Below are 17152 nucleotides of genomic sequence, written 5' to 3' on the forward strand. Positions count from 1 at the left end.
GCTTGGCACTTGTCATAGTGTAGCCTTATTTGTGACCCTGGGTCCTGGGTCCAAGACTAACGACAGCCAGGTTGTTTATTTTGGCTCCAGTCTGGGACCCGGTATGCAGTCTCTACTGGGATTCAAGGTGTGACAATTTCAGCCGTGACAGTTCTTTGTGCGCGTCTTCTCAGGTCAGATTGTCATTTACCATTTCTCCACTGTGGTGGAAGCTTTGACACGTTTGCTACTGAATCAAAGGCTTCTCTTTGAACTCCTCGCGTCTCTCCTCCTAACTGTCTCTCCTCCTACCTGTCTCTCCTCATACCTGTCTGTTGCTGACTGCCAGTGTGTCTCCAGCTTCCTTCTGATCTCTCTGCATTTGTTTCTATTCACTCTTCCCTCCAATCGTGCTCTTATCTAGTATCTCATTCACATCTGATAATGTATCTGGCTAACACAGACTAAAGGACAACATGTAGCCTACCTCTTGGCTGGCTATCCTTGTTACTTTGTGGTGGCATTTGTTATTTGTCCTTGGATTGATAACTGTGGCATGATGCTATTATCAGTTATACACATGAAATAAGCTCCTGTCTGCTTACACATACAAAACTAGAGGGCATATTCTGATCATATATATATATATATATATATATATATATATATTACCACTGTTTTAGTTTTATTTTATATTTTTTTTATATTTTTTATATAATTTACTATTGTGATCTATGCTGCTACTTATCTTTTACATATTTGTATTTGTACTTATATTATTTACTTTATCTTGTATGTTGCTGCTATGTGGCTGTTGAGGAACCAAGCTTGAGAATTTATTTCTACAATAAGATGAAATGCAAGTGATTCTGATTCAGATTCTGAAATGAATGGCGCTAAACATATAAAAATGGCCTCGCCGCCTCGGTCCGTGTTCGAACGGGGCGTGGCTAACGGCCGGGGGCGTGGCTAACAGCGTGTTGCTCGGTTTTAAAGCCGCACGTGGCCGAGGCGGCTCGGCTCAGGAGGACACTTCTTTAAACATATGCCCGCAGCAGCGCTTTGGATCACTGCCGCGGGGCCGCCTGGGACAAACTCACGGATAATAAACAACATGCCGTCGTTTCCATTCAGCCAGCTTGTAGACGTGGAGGACACCATGTGCCAGGTAAAGTTATTTAAAGAGATAGCAGCGGTAGTACAGAAAGTTTGACGCCGTCCGTACTAGTTCCTAGCTACTAGTTAGCTAGCTACGGCTAACTTTTTTTCTGCAGGTTGTTTATTTTCAAGTGTGTGTGGCTGATGTTCAACTTAAGAGGCTTGCCGATTTACTAAACTACTTCGTGTTTTGTTTGGTTTGGATTTCTTTAAAACGAGCAAGGGAACTTTTATCTACTTGGTAACAAAATTGACGCAGTGTGTTGTGATTCATGAAGTGGGCCCCTAATACATTACAGAGCCTTTAATTAGCTGTAGACCAGATCCCAACACTGGTATACAGCCGTTCAAATCTATAGACCAGATCCAAATACTGTTATACAGCCGTTCATATTTGTCGACCAGAACCCAATACTACTATTCAGCCGTTATATATGTAGACCAGATCCCATTGAGATCACACTGCCGTTCATATCTGTAGACCAGATCCCATTGAGATCACACTGCCGTTCATATCTTTAGGCCAGTTCCCAATGAGATCACACTGCCGGGGCCGTAGTGTGTCACAGCAGGCCTACCTCTTGCTTCCTGGTCCCTGTTCCTTACAGCGGCCGCTGGAACAGCAGCACTTGGTACCATAGTGCTCATGCGCCATGTGATGGCTTTTTAAACTTGTTGAGTGTTGATCGTGGTTCAAGTTGTCAAATTCAATCAACTTTTTTAAACCATCAAAGTTGTTAAGTGAAAAAAATCTTCCCTCCCATGAACATTGCCCTGGCCTACTAGAGGCCAGCTGACATGAGAATAAAGCTTGTTGTTCCAAGTCACCCTACTCGGACCCAATCCCATCTAGTAACACTCTGTAGACGCCCCGATCTATAAAATAAAATAAAAAATAAACAAAACGTTTGGGTACAAAATCCATTTTAGAAGGTTAATTACTTCTGGGGATAAACTAATGTTCTCAATGCTGACTTTTTGTTTTTTTCCCTCTTGCGGCAGCTGTTGAACCTTGACCTCAGGGATCAGAACAGTGCCCCGATACCCCTCAGCCTGGCCATGAAAACGGCCGGCTACATCGGCCAGCAGTGCAACAGTGCCCATTTCTCCTCCTCTCCTTCCTCCCTCTCTCAGCATTCTGAGTTAATGGACGCCTTCCTGCCTTCCAACCACTGGTGCCAGAAGCCGGACAGCCCCCAGCCTCCAGAGCAGCCCACCTCGATCCAGTGGGCAAGGTCGCGGTTCTGGGTAGAGCGCTCTCTGAGCATGGTTGAAACCAGCAGTGCAGGGGGGCCTCTGGGCTGGCCCTACCTGGGTGCCGGCAGGTCCCCTTCTCTAAGCACTAGCCCCACCTTGCCTTCATCCTCCTCTGCCTCCTCCCTGCTGTCCATCGCCTCCAACTCATCTGGCTCGTCGTCTTCGCGCTACAAGACCGAACTGTGCCGCTCCTTTGCCGAGAGCAGCGTGTGCAAATATGGCAACAAGTGCCAGTTTGCCCATGGGCTGGATGAGCTGCGTGACCTCAACAGACATCCCAAGTACAAAACAGAGCCTTGTCGCACGTTCCACACCATCGGCTTCTGCCCCTACGGGATCCGCTGCCACTTTGTCCACAACAACGAGGACGACCTGGAGCAGCCGCACCCTCGCTCGTCCTCCACGTCCTCCACCCCCTGCGGCCTCTCCCAGCCTGGCTCCTTTCGCTCCGGCCGACCTCCTCTTCTCAGGCAGAGCTTCAGCTTTGCCGGCTTCCCCTCCGCCCCCCACCTGCAGCAAGCCCTTCCCACCCTCCCACCGCCTTCCCTAGGGTCCTTCCTGCGGGCTCCCCCTTCCGCTGCACCTCCCTCCTGTAGCGACATCACAGAGCTCCTCTCCCACGCCCTACTGGAGATGGACTCTGCCTTCGAGGCGTCTGCCTCGAAGGCAGAGCAGCACCTCCACCCACAGCAGGCCCCTCCGGTGGGCCCGGCCTCCTCCTCAGACCCCCGTGCCCACTTCCTGCCCTCCCCCGACTCCGGCTGCTCCCTGAACGGGTTCTCCCCGGCCACCTCACCCTCCCTGCGTCAGAGTCCTTGCGTGACAGCGGAGGGGTTTGTGGGCCCCCTGGGCCCGCGCTCCCTCTCCTCCACCTCCCTGTCAGAGCCGGAACACGAAGGCGGCAGCAGCTCGGCCAGCTCCCTCAGCGGCTCCGACGGTGGGGACGCCAACGCCCGGCGCCTGACGGTGTTCAGTCAGCTTTCTGTCCCCGAGGACATGGCCGAGTATGTCGTGTAGTGCTTGACCGCACACGGACAATAATACAGACTTTTGATGTCACACCCTCTGTCTTGCCCAACACACTTATAAGCTCCTTCAGTCCACGTCATGCCTACCGTGGTCACACTTTGGAATAATCACACTTTTTTTTTTATGTCACAAACAGCCCTGTGATGACATCACATGATTGGGAATGGGGGGTTGCTGGGTGGAATGAGTACGGCTGTACTCTGAATTTTTAGTGTGACCAAGATGATGTGAAATATTTTGTAATGGATAAATGCCTAAAAGATGCATATTTATTAGTGCTAGCACATGACGCATTTATAATTATTGATCACATAAGTTTTGGTGATTGCACTCCAGCCACGCAAATAAATTTCCATTTTTTTTTTATCAAATCCATAATTATATCTAAAAGTTTCAACGCCAAAGATCCAGAACTATTTGAGGCCAAACTCGATGTGTATTGTTGGATTCCCTCCCCAACCATAACCACAGCGCTGTGAATATCAAAAATATATATATATATAAATAGTGAAGTCAGTTCTGTCCCAACCGCACAGATGTAAGGTGCCGTCTATTCTGTCTAGTATTTGGACAACAGGCCTTAAACCAGAATGTTGCATTTTCGTATGAAATGACGTGCCTTTAGTGTTATGAAGCAGTCCACACTTCAGTTGGGAGTGTTTACCCGTTAATCCGATGGGCTGTCAGCTACTGGCTGGGCCATCGAAGGGGGCCAGAATGGGTACTTCTAATGGAAGATTGCATGCATTAGTGTTTTTTGCCATTTTTAGAGCTGTGTCAGTGTTTTGTAGGGTGTATTTGTAAGCTTGATAGATATTCCTCCTGTGCTTGTGATGTTTAGATCTAGGCAGGCCTCTTTCCGACCAAAAGTATCTCCCCCATATTTTGGCACAACTCTGTAGTTGACTGCTGTTAAATATTCCGTTGTTTCTGCAACATTGTTCTCAAAGCGTATATGAATTTAAGAGCACACCCCTTTTACCAATGCACAAACCTGACCACAACCGTGTAAATGGGGCCCCGGGTTTCCTGCCTTACAGAGTAGGATCCTGAATGTTCTGAGTTTAGGAAACATTACATTTTTTTAGACGTGTTATCTAGTTGTGTTAAGCTTGTGATGTTAGTTCTGAGAGCAGATTCTTTGCCATTACGGGTCTATTTAAAAAAGGCTTATTCACCATCCTTGTTTGAGGCCTGTTTAGTCATTAAAAACGTGATAATCTTAGTAAATTAAGTTCTTTAAATTATTTTAACATATTTATAGAGGACTTCAAGTTGTATCAAGGTTAAGTTTAATATATTTGGGATTTTCTTATGCTTTTTGTACCAGAAATAAAGTTTTTTTTCTTTTACAAATTGTTTCCATGTTCTGAGTTTCATTGCTGCATTGATTCTTAGCTCGTACAAGTCTGTGTTTCACTCGGATAAAGCTCTCAAGTATTCCAAATTGTCATTTTATATTATTTTGGTTTTGTATTTAGGAACTTAAATCATTTAAGGCCAATTCCATAGTTCGGGTTTTAGCTTCCTGTCATTTCTAATAAATGTTGCATGTCCAAGCATTTTCTTAGAGCAAGAGAGTAATCAGAAAGTTATGAAATGTTGTTTAATTTCGAAAGTCAAGCAAATGTTAAATATTAAACTTTTAAAGGATGTAACGCCGTCCTTAATATATTTGCATTTATATCCAATTGAAAGATTTAAAAGAAATGTAGGCATCTATCGGAACATTAACCATTGACGCAAACTTGTGATGTGCCTCAAATTATCAGACTAATTTCTTCATTCAAGAGATTATTTTAATGCTCCAGAGTTCAAATGTGGTGCACTTCGGCAAGTGCACTGCAGTGCTTATCTATACAATAATCAAAGGTATTGTAAAAGTTGGTCTTAATCTTTTCCCCCGTCCTTGCTTTCACCAAAGACCTAACTGATGGTGGGTGTGGCCACAGATCTAAGCTTCAAGTACAGGCCTAGGAGTCTCCACTGAAGCACAGCGGCTGGCCGATTGGTCACTGAAGTGTGTGTAGTACTAGTGATGCCATGAGATCGGAAGCCTTTTGTTTGGGGTTTTAATCTCAAATCCCATGCAGCCTGCTCTCTACACCACTTTCTCTTGTTAGTTTTTTCCTGGGAAACTAGGGCTAATAACGGCAATTTCAATTGATTACAACTTGACTTGTTGGGGTTTTATAATAACTGATTTTAGGTAATAGATGTATTTTGTGGTTCACATAAGTAAACCACTATTGTAACTTACTTAGCTTTGAATGAAATAATGTCAAATAGGTGAACCAGTTATTGGCAATCAAGGAAACAGCTAATAAATGACTTCCATCGATCAAACTTGTCCAAATAAGGTTATTTAGTCAGGTGGGTGCAGATGCTTCTCACCTTACAACTACCAAGCACAGAGAAGCAGTTCTACCCCTAGATATGTCCTTCACCACGAGCCTCCCCCGTTTGTGACATCATACAAAAACATGAATTAGTGTTTCTATAGCAATGCCTGTCGTAACCATGCCTACAACTCAAAGGAAGAACACCGAACTGCTAAGGATGCGTGCTCACGGTTGACTCTTGAAGAATTTCCATGCCTCTCTGTTTTCCGCCACTCTCACTCTGTCTTCACACACAAACGCTCAGTCATTCTCGTATTGTCACTGTTACAATAAGATGGGCTGGAAGTTTGTGAGTGGGCACTGGCTGGGAACGAGTTAAAGGGACTCGGAGAGAGGGAGAGGGATGAGAGAGAGGTGCATTGTGATAGACATTCTCCCACAGTTGTGCCCTGTGGGACAGAGGAGCGGCAGGCAGATGGCTGTATTCAGTTGCACCATAGGTCAGCATACGCTCCCCAGAGACGACTTCTTGCACTATTGCCCTGTGAAGCATGAGGCACGGGCACAGAAAATAAAGTTGTGAGGGTTAAGTAGAAAAGAAGAGTTCGGGGGAGGGTGGTGTAGCTTAATGCATCTTCACGAAAATAGTTTTTCACTGGAAACTTTCCCCTTGTTCAGTTTCACTGTAGCAGCGCTGGATTGGCTCATCATTAAGATATTGGCCGGCATGGTGTTTATAAAAGGTGCTGGGTATGGAGGATGTCCTTTAGGTGTTTTATCATTGTTGCGGACACAAACCTGGCCGGCGACATCAGGGGTTGCACAGTTACAATGTACAAAATGATTAATATGGACAACACTCACTAGACATCTAGAGATAGTGGTAGGGACATAAGTCTTCAATAGAAACAAGGACCGATGTTGTACACAGAAAGATTCTGAGCTAATACACTTTGTAGATACATTGTATAGGCCTAATTAGTCTCCCCACAGAGATAAAAAGCATGTCCACTATAGCTACAAAGTTGGTGCACAAATAAACTGCCCTAAAATGTCGGTCCATTGTGGGCGCTACTATAATAATGCCCGAAGCATGTGTAAAAGTAAAGACCAATACACAAGCCATGTTTCCAACCACATTCAAATTAAAAGAACAGGAGACCTATTATGCTTCAACATTCTTTTAAACGAATTGCATTTAAGATATTACATTAGAAAGAAATTAAAATCTAAGATGAAAATATTTTTTTGTGTCTTCCTCCCAAGAAAATATTACTAAATGTAGAGGAATCTTTTCACTGTTGTAAAACCCTGATCAATAGAGCCTGTGTCTCTCGGTACAAAAGACGTTCCGTGTCTGCTCTATGGATGCTGTACCTGAATTGTAAGGGTTAGGGGTAGAGTGAAACGTTTAAGAGAATGAATATTACTTTTCTTTTTTTACCATCAACTTCTCTACCTCTTAACTCCTAGTCTTCCCCCTCCCCCCTCTCCCCTGCTGCCTCCCCTGCCTGTCCCATCACCCTTCCCCCTCCTCAGCCTGCCAGCAAGTCCTCTTTATGAGTGGATTGGCCACATTGTGATGCAGGATAGTGGAGGTGGGATTTTGTAGTAGTGATGGGGGGGGGGGGGGGGTGCGTGTAGGGCTATGCAGTGCTCAACAGCTGTTGCTCTCATTCTACACCCAGCCCCACCCACTACCCCCCCCACCATCCCTCCCCCTTACAGCCCCTCACCCAGGCCCCAGCTTTTCTCTCACTCCAACGGTCGGAGCATTTGCGGGTCTCGGAGTGTCTAAAGGGTTAGGGTCGGTTAGAGGCAGGGCCACTGAGTGTCTTAGAGGCAGTCTACAGCAGAGCACCCTCTTTATTCTCCCCCATTCTCTCCATCCCCCAACCCCCCAATTTACCTCGTTCTCTTTAAGCACTCTCCCTTTGTGCTCTTACCCCTGCTCTCCCCCCCTCCTCTCTCTCTCTCTCTCTCTCTCTCGCTCCCCTCCCTTGTCTGTCTCTTCTTTGCAACTTCTTCAACCTTTTTCCCCCTCAACCACACCTTCTCATTCCTTTAAGTTCTGGTCTGAATCTCTTATCCTCTCCATCCGTAATCCACTACCGTGCTGCACTATTCAGCATCCTCCCCCATTTCTCTTTTCAACTTCTTTAAAAGTTCTCATTCTTAGTAACATTGGGCTTGATATTAAATTGTTTTGAACACTCACTCAAAGGAATTAGCTGCCTGCCCATTCATGCAAGCATCCTAATTATTCTCCCTCCTGCCTCGGCTGCCTTCATTTGTCCTTTATCCATACTGTCTGGGGTTAGAACAAATTTCCAGAGGGATGGGCTTAAGGTTATATTGTGGGGGATGTTCAAACTCTCTAGTTTAAAAAACCTCACCGTTAACTTTTTGTTCACTATTGGGCTATTCAAAGTTATAAACATTGGAATAAGTGTTATTCTATTACATTTGATCACACGATTGGGATAAAAACAGGATGTTCGTTTGGTAAAATTTCTAATGCAACCACTGTAACACATCTGTCATCACATGGAGAAGATAATGAAGTCAGTTATGAAGGAAAGAGGTATTGGAGTAACCTTAGCTCTAGAAGGCCTACCCAAATTACTCCTGCGTCTGGTGTTAGCACAGCAAGACAGATTACTATTGTGGCTAGATGTGCAATATTAATAATATAACTATCTACTTATTGTAATAAGATCAATGCTATTCCAGAAATATAGGTAGGTCTATGTGCCTTTGAGATATACACAATACATTTTATCCATCAGTTCAACTAATATGTTTGATGTCATGCCACATGAAAAATACTATTAAATAAGTTAATAAGAACTACATAATAATACAATTTGGCAGATCAAAGTGCTTTTATAGCGTATACAATGCTTCAAGTTTTGAATCATTGACTGCGTGAAATAAGTTTTAATTTCCGTCTCTTGGAGAATGAACGAGATAAAAAACAAAGGAATGTTTAAACATGGATGGTTTTAGAAAAACACGAATAAACAAACAAATAACTCTAAAAGACAAATGTTTCCCTCTAGTGGTATAGGTTATAATTACACCTTTCATGGACAACCTTTGATCGTTCATACATTACTATACAGATGTTGTATGTAACTGTTCGAATCGAATCGAAAATCGAATTCCTGAAAAATCTTTCCTGACCATTTACATTTTATTACAAATGACAATGAATTCACATCTATGGACAAAAATAATCCCTAGAAAGCTCCTTACTCTTCATCTGTGAGTGCGTGAGTGTGTTTGTTGATACCTTTGGAGGAAAGATTCTTACTCAGGTTTTATATTTTTAATCATTTGTATTCTAGACTCCAACCTTGCATTACATAAACTCCACAAGGCAAACCCCACAGAGGGACAGCAAAAAAGCCCCACGTTGTTTATACGTTTTTTTTGCCAGTGTCTTAGTTTTAATAATATTATATTAAAAAAATACCCTAATAATAGAGTCATATCAATATTGTATTATTTCAACTATGACATGATGGGAAGGAAGGGACTTGTTCCCATCAGACCGGGCTCCAGACCGGTAACAAGTCCCAGCACCAACACTGAACCTATACACCCACACTCTCTAAAGCACTAACCACAGCTACAGACGCACAACAAACCTCTGTGTACACACTAAGTAAAGAATCCTCTTGGGTAAACAGTGTAAAACAAGAAAACCAGAAAAGTAGCGACCGAGGTTGACATTCACATTGCTGAGCACCTCGGCCCCGCCCAAAGACAACCTATCCAGGGGGTCCCGCTGACGAGGGGAGAATCACTTCACATGTCCACGTAGAACACGTCTGCCTCACTGCCAAGTCAGACCGGCCATAAGCACTGAGTCCATTAGGCTCTGTAGAGTGTTTAGCTAAGCCGGCTGGAGATGGCTTGTTCTTTCAGGGCCCTAAATTGAAATTTGTCAACTTCTTGACCAGTGGACAAAAACCCCAATGTCTTTTTAGTTGTTTTCAGAATGGTGCCAGAGCTCTCGATACGTGTGGTTTATTTCTCCAGAGGGCAACACGGGACTCTGGTCATAACTTTTGGATAACCACTTGGAACTTACCTGTCAATGGAAACAACAGAAGATCAATGGACACAAAAGATCAAACATTCACAAGCTGGCAGATGCAAATTAATGATACATTTCAAACTAGATGAAGATTCACAGTTCTCCTCCCATAGCACTTGGAGATCGGCTATGGTGGCATATCGCTGCTAAAAGTCGTGAGCAAAAACCTTGTCCACACACACTACTTACACATTATTGCGCACAAAACATTATTGCAAGCAGTATAACTTCACTCACGCTCATTATTATATCGGGAGAGCAATAATAAAGCCTGTGAGGAACGATTAATTGAGCGCCTACATGAAGTGAAGCAGCATGCAATTAACGCCCCCGTGCACAAAAATTGTTTTCCTGCTTGCTCCGATGTTTTTCTCCTCACGCAATGGTTTTCTTTCTGATACTAAGTGGGCGCGGCCAGCAATGGCCATTGTATACCTAAACGGGATTGGTTGCTCTAACCTATCACGTTTAGACATTGATTTTTCTGTTTGCAAAGAAACAGCCTGGGGAAATCCATGCAACGAGCATTTACATTACTGTGGTAATAATATTATAAATACAGACATATAAAAACAGTGAAGCGATGGTTTATTAGACTGCATTAGATGATCGCTCCCTTACCATTACACAAAATATCTACAGCAAGGCAATGCAGTATTTTTCGGGATCAGCATTTAACGTTTATATCTCCTGGTCTGTTGATATTCTACTTACTCAAGTTTTGCCAATCTTCAAGGCTGACTATGGTTCACTGTGCCTGATGGTCCTACTTTAATTCATGACAGGCATAGTAATATTTTTTGTTAACGGCAACTGCAAGCTGCCTGATTGCTCTCAAAAGCGTGTTCTGAGACGCCAGCTCTTGAGCATACTCTTGGTTAAATGTCAGCTTGCTTCATGTTACCCAAGTGATCATCCAAGCACTTCAAGAGGGGTTTGCTTGTCCAGCAACACGAAACCAATCACATTAAGAGACACAAAGGCCATTTCTGGCTCAGCCCACCTAATGCCAATAGAAGACCACAGCACTAGGAGAAAATATATCAGAGCGAGGAGAGAAGGCCTCCAAGCGAGCAGGACTTGGAGGCCTTTGCGAGCACGAGAGCAAAGACTGCATTTGTACGCACAGCAGCATCAGTCTCATGCTGCTTCCCCTTAAACTCAATGATGATTTTCTCCTCATTTTCTCCTCAGGCTATATTACAGCTCTCACCTGCAGAGAAATATTGCTTTAAAATGCAGTAAAGTGCACACAATATCTGTTGTGCACGGATGTGTTAGTTGTATGCGCACGCAAAGCCATTTTGGCTCGCCATTTTGAGCAGTGATGAACCACCATAATCTCTAAAGATGTAAACATGTTTCACCCAACTAAATAATTCTGAACCAGAGCCAGAGGCCAATACATCATCACAGTGAATCGGTGTTGCCTGCAAGGACAGTGGGCCCACTCTGCCTGAAGCCACACCAACCCCCATGGAACCTAACCCTCTACCTGATGTGGAGGCTACTTACAGGAAGGCATCAGAGAGACTTCGGCGGTCACCACGCTCTCTAGACCCAGGTTGGAGAGCGCTCCCCTCACCAAACCGCATGAATACGCCAGGTACTGCACAGAGGACCCACAGAAGAGATGTACAGGGACAAAGTTAAAGCCTGGCTGTATTGATGAGTATGGGTCAGGATAGATGCGACTAATTTAAATAGTGGCTGGCTGTGTGTGTGTGTGTGTGTGTGTGTGTGTGTGTGTGTGTGTGTGTGTGTGTGTGTGTGTGTGTGTGTGTGTGTGTGTGTGTGTGTGTGTGTGTGTGTGTGTGTGTGTGTGTGTGTGTGTACAACCTTGGGGGCCTCTTCCAGATACTGTTTGCCACTTGAGAGTTGAGTCAACAGAACAAACTTGTTGTCCTGGAGCACATAGGTCCCCTGCCAGGGGCCATTCAGTAGTTATTACACAGTGTAAACAGTCTCTAAATGGTAAATGGACATCATTTATACAACTTACCTAACCAGTGGCAACTCAAAGCGCTTCACAATGTTGCCTTACACTCCCCCCTTCACACACACATTCACACACCGACGGCGAAAGCCAGCTCGTCAGGAGCAGTGAGAGTGAAGTGTCTTGCTCAGGGACACCTCGACATGTTAGGAGGAGCCGGGGATCGAACTAGCAACCTTCCGGTTACTAGCCAATCCGCTCTACCTCTTGAGCCACATGCCTCTCTATGCAGAAGATACATTGAGCTCCTTTTTGATCGATACCCTGGTCAACGTCTTTTGTGTGGTGAACACAGAATTGAACTTATCTGCACAGAATGGCACGCGATTATTGTGTTTTCTTCAGTGGGTTAGATTCACCTGGTGGTTGGTTCGGAGGTTGTCAATCTGCTTCCTGAAGACCTGCGTCCAAAAGTCTTTACAGATGAACTTCATCATGTCCAACTCGTCCTTAAAGCTGGGGGAGTCCCTGGTCATCCTGGCATTAGAGAACCAGTGATTCAGAGGTCAGATCAACAATTAAAGGGTTGATATCATGCTTTTTCGACTTGCTTTAGACTGTTATATGACGTATCATGTATATATGTTTTATGACTGCTAAGCTAGAAAAATGCAAGTCTGAACCAGGGGGAGTATTCGCGCCCACCGAGAACGCCTTGCCAAAAGTGTGTGAAATGGCTCGTTTGCAGTCAAGTACCTCCGTAATAGTGTGACACACGGTCAGAATGTGCAGTGGGCGGTGCTGAAGTGCAGAAGTCGCGCCCCCCGGCTTCCCGCAATGTTTACAACTTCTCGGGGGGGGGGGGGGGGGGGGGGATTTTCGGACACAGAACACAGCGTTCCAACAATTGCGACAGAGTGAGCATGCTGACCAATCACAGCAGAGTGGGCTACTCGGGAGGGGGGCCTTAAAGCGACATTATACATCTGAATGTTTTTGAAAGACGGTGAAATAGTTTTTTGCAGAAATTAACAGTGTGAGAATAATAAGGGGTATTTCTAACATACAGGCATGTAATCCTATTCTAGTAGTACCCCAAATGCAATTATTAACCCTAAAAAAGCATGATATGCACAACACATTTAGACCCTATATGCAGGGCACAGGAACCAAAAATAATCAAACGGTACCTTTCAATGAGTCCCTGTCCAACTCTGAATCCCATGCCTTCCAGGATGGAGACACATACAGCTCGGTCCTGAACGAAAGGACATATGCAGGGAAACAAACAGAGATTCAAATAAAACAGGACTCAGTGGCAGGACTTTCTATGTCTGTTGAGACAAGATTAGAGGGATCCTTTACAAAGCATAAGTGACTTGAAAGCCTGGCAAAAAACAAAACAAAATAGAACTTTTGTCGAGTCTAGATCTATGAATTACCAATTAGACTCACTCAGACAGATCTTCTTAGGTCATTTAGGATCACTACAGGTTGCAGTACAAAATGGAAGTGAACCTCAGTGTGGACAGGTAAAGAGACTGTGGAACATCTAAACACCTAGTAGTGTATCACGATGAGGATGCAGGACTGAAGCTCAACTATTGTTGGTTGGCCTCAGTGTTTATTATTATTTATGTATGTCTACTGTATATTCTGTAAATGATATGGACAATTATTTTTTGTCCAAAACTAAGTGTGCGTCTACAGCATGGGTAGCTAAATACTCCCAACTTTTTACTAGACAGAACGATGATGTGGAAATGATACGGGGAAGAGGAGAGTAGTGTAACTTAAGACGAACAGAGTCACGTTAACAGTGGTTAAATGGTTCACCATTACCTTGCTATCAAGCTCTCCTTTACTGGAGCGCTGCTCCTTGTAAACATGGCTCACCATCTCCATGTGGAGAAAGTCGAAAAGGACCTCATCTGCCATGTCTGAAACATATACAGGTATAGAGACAGGTTAATTTAGTGTCCGGAGCATCCCCTACCCAGAGCAGACACGACTCACGTTAGCATCCAGCTAACAGAAAGAGGCTGAGATCCACGAGTGATAACGACATTTTGAGATACAATGGAATGAAAACAATCGGATCAATATAATGATTACATATTGGATAAACTAATATAGATCTTTAGAGTTGTTCACCCAAATACATTGTTACAGCCACTTGCTTGCTACCTTTCAGATGTTTCTTTTCCGGCTGTCTGTCGCCCAATGACTGCACGTTACGTCATTATACCACGTGGCCATTGTGTTGGCGAGCTCAGCGCAACTGAATCGGATTGGCTGAGGACCTCCGAGTGGACTTCCTGCTTTATCATGTGATTTGTGCGTTTTCAGTGAAGAGGTATTTGCTTCTATTTTTCTCTAGACTCACTGTATCAATTTACCATAGCGTCAGCCTACAAATCAACTCTCTGCTGTGTAAACGTGCACGCTAGTAGAAGTCCTACTGCTGTCCAAATTGGACTACAGGTTGTGTTTGCATTAAAGGCTAATCTGAGAACTTGTTCCTGTGCAGTGATGTCCAACAGATACCAGATCGTGGTGCAGGGCGAGGCGTCAGAGACAGACTCTGATGATGAGGTGTACATCACCTCCCTGCCGGCAGCTGCCCAGGCTGCTGCTGCTGGAGCCAAGGTGACGGAAACGTGCTCGAGTGTCTGTTTAGGATTATGACAGTTACAAGAGACTTTGACACATGATTTGTCATTATGAGTTAACATTGTTGATTTATTCCACGTTGCTTTAGGATCTACAACTCTCTTGATTCCTCTCAGTATGGCGTATAGGAAAAAGCCCATGATGCATTCTGATGTACAAGCCCTGATGGAGTTCTGTTGACCAATCGAACTCAGTGATTTATTATTCAATTGTTTGCGTTTATATATAAACTGAGAATTTATTTGTATCTAATGTGATGGATTCAGGTCCCCGGCGAGGCCTCTGAGACGGACAGTGAGGGCGAGCTGGATCAGCCTAAGGGACAACCGATTGGTGTTTCTCCAGCAGGGAGCTATGACAACGTTCAGATACTTAGGAGAGACCTGCCTCCCCTCATAGTGGTCAGAGACCACCCTGACATCCAGTCAGTAGTGGAAGATAGATGGAGCCCTGTTCACAGACCCCACGGTGAGGAACTACACAATCATTATCCCTTCATGTACCATGTTTTGCGTGCATATGAGCACCACTCATGCCCACCTAAACCTACATTGTAAATCAAACGGGAACAATTGTGCCAATGACCAAACATTTTATGTTTTTGATTTACACTTCTGCACTCTTGGGGTTAAATCTTTATTGATGAATGCACTTATTTTAAGTTGCTTCGGACAAAAGCATTAGCTTAATCCATATAGTGTTATGTAGGAATATTGTAAACACTAACGATAACATGAACATTGAACATTTGTACCCACGGTAGTATTGTGAATGCACCACAATATGCATTCAATACAATGCATTCACAATACTAACGTGGTTGCAAATGGTCATGTTATCATTATTGTTTAGGTTATACCTTTTCTCTTCATTTTGTGTTTTGTCTGGCTATTAATTGTTGTTGTTGTTATTGATGTTCTAGGGGACACCCTGTTGCAGCAGAAGCTGCAGGAGTCTAACAGCCGTCTGTGTGCCGATGTGGCGCAGACGCTACGGCAGGTCTACGGCAACGCCAGCCGAGAGGTAAGGCTGTGAGCATCCTACGTTCTGACCATCTCCGTCCTCTGTTCTGGACATGTGTTTATAGTGTGATGTTGGCTCCCACAAGATATTCATCAAACAAAAGAACAAAAAGTGCATTTATTGGTAAGTTTGTGAAATGTATGTATTTACATTGACTACATGGGTTCATTACACAACTGTCTTAAAGGACACAGTCAACAAGGTAAAGAATATCACCTTCAACTCTTAACTTGCAGGAGTATCTACCTTTACAGTTTGAACTAATATTTTGTGTCTACTATTTTACCCAGGGTGTCCACGCATCCTTAAAAGTCTTAAAAAGTTTCTAAATTTAAGGCCTTAAAAAGTCTTAAATTTGTTAGAAATGTCATATGGTGGTCTTAAATACTGTAACTCAAGGACTTAAATTTGTTGGGGCGGGACTATTTATTTATTAATTTTTCTCGTGTGACATTTCAGGCTTCTTTCTTGCTAGCTGCATATATAAATGATTATCTGCGTGCTTGCTAGCTAGTCTGCGACAATGGGTAGGTGCGAATTCAAGGCCAGTTGGCTGGAAGACGTCCATTTCCGAAGTTGGCTCGCGTCTGTTGCCAACCCCCACCATCGCGTGTTTTAGGTCTTAAATTTCATTCAAGGTGGTATTAAAAATTTGACTTGCTGAAACCTGCAGATACCCTGATTTTACCATATACCACCTACACCCCCCCATCCCCTATCCCCATGATATATTTTTAATGGGGTTTTAATTGTCAGTTCCTTTGTATTGACCTGATCCCACGTATCGTTGTGGTAGGTACGCAGTGCCACCGTTCAGCTCAACACATCCCAGGCGGCTATCATCAACGCCTCCCACAGCATCAGACTCATCCTGGACGACCTGAAGGCTGTTTCTGAGAAGATTGATAGTATCACCAGCTGCCACCTGCTGCCAGACATCCACATGGGCCCACCTGCGGCCAGCATAGCCCAAGGACCATGAGGGGAGATCCAAGCAAATTTACTATGTTTGGCCGTTTTATATTATTCAGTATTCATTTATAATAACAACATGTATTTAGATCTCGGCATACGAGACAAGCTCCTTATTTGTGTACACTATATATATATATTTGCTAAAGGAATAAATGGTGAAAAGCAGAATAATCTTTCCATTATTTCAATTATTAACCAGATATCTTCTAAAAAGTTATACATTAACCTTATGTCATGAATTTATTCATGATAAACTGATCTAAAAGTCAAAGGCAGGAATATAAATAAATGTTGCAATGCACTGATATTGCCAGATTTTTTAAATCCATATCAGATTGATCCTGATGTTTTGATTATAATATAACACAATGCTATTTTGTTATATTAGTATTACGTATGGCACTGCATATAGTACTGCATATATATGCAGTTGGGTGTTATTTTGCTAGGTTGTTATTAACTGTTTGCTATGTTGCTATGAACAAAGACCAATGCTGAAGGATTAAACTACGATGACTCGGTGGTCAAGGCTTCCATCCACTGAAGATCCGCCCGGTTCTTTTCGTGTCGGTGTCATCCGTGTTTACAAAATATATGTACACCGCCATCATCAGTAGGAGGTTCAACGCAGTGGCCGCGACGCCTATCATTGTGCAGACGTGATCAAAGTCCGTA

At 43.8% G+C, this 17152-nt stretch overlaps 3 protein-coding genes across 5 annotated transcripts; 2 read left to right on the plus strand and 1 right to left on the minus strand.

The window, feature by feature from the left end:
- Positions 1-993: 993 nt before the first annotated feature.
- Positions 994-5249, plus strand: zgc:114130 (uncharacterized protein LOC570332 homolog). Its single transcript, XM_056610506.1, has 2 exons — positions 994-1147; positions 2140-5249. Exons 1-2 carry the CDS (start codon positions 1025-1027, stop codon positions 3409-3411), a joined length of 1395 nt encoding a protein of 464 aa, XP_056466481.1. The 5' UTR covers positions 994-1024; the 3' UTR covers positions 3412-5249.
- Positions 5250-8053: 2804 nt separating this feature from the next.
- On the minus strand, positions 8054-14096 carry trappc6bl (trafficking protein particle complex subunit 6B, like). Of its 2 annotated transcripts, none has more exons than XM_056610511.1 (7): positions 13961-14002; positions 13649-13746; positions 12997-13064; positions 12226-12343; positions 11710-11793; positions 11386-11479; positions 8054-9864 (listed from the first exon to the last, which is right to left on the minus strand). In XM_056610511.1, the coding sequence occupies exons 1-7, from the start codon at positions 13968-13970 to the stop codon at positions 9833-9835; spliced, it is 504 nt and encodes a 167-aa protein (XP_056466486.1). In that variant the 5' UTR covers positions 13971-14002; the 3' UTR covers positions 8054-9832. The 2 variants fall into 2 exon arrangements, with proteins under 2 accessions (XP_056466486.1, XP_056466487.1); XM_056610512.1 differs by having other exon boundaries at positions 8057-9864; positions 13994-14096.
- bloc1s3 (biogenesis of lysosomal organelles complex-1, subunit 3) lies at positions 14063-17028 on the plus strand. 2 transcript variants are annotated; one of them, XM_056610509.1, is made up of 5 exons: positions 14063-14162; positions 14337-14455; positions 14746-14947; positions 15402-15502; positions 16299-17028. In XM_056610509.1, the coding sequence occupies exons 2-5, from the start codon at positions 14339-14341 to the stop codon at positions 16482-16484; spliced, it is 606 nt and encodes a 201-aa protein (XP_056466484.1). In that variant the 5' UTR covers positions 14063-14162; positions 14337-14338; the 3' UTR covers positions 16485-17028. The 2 variants fall into 2 exon arrangements, with proteins under 2 accessions (XP_056466484.1, XP_056466485.1); XM_056610510.1 differs by lacking the exon at positions 14063-14162 and having other exon boundaries at positions 14170-14455.
- Positions 17029-17152: the final 124 nt, after the last annotated feature.

Source organism: Gadus chalcogrammus, chromosome 16, assembly GCF_026213295.1.
Source record: "Gadus chalcogrammus isolate NIFS_2021 chromosome 16, NIFS_Gcha_1.0, whole genome shotgun sequence".
Classification (NCBI taxonomy): domain Eukaryota; kingdom Metazoa; phylum Chordata; class Actinopteri; order Gadiformes; family Gadidae; genus Gadus; species Gadus chalcogrammus.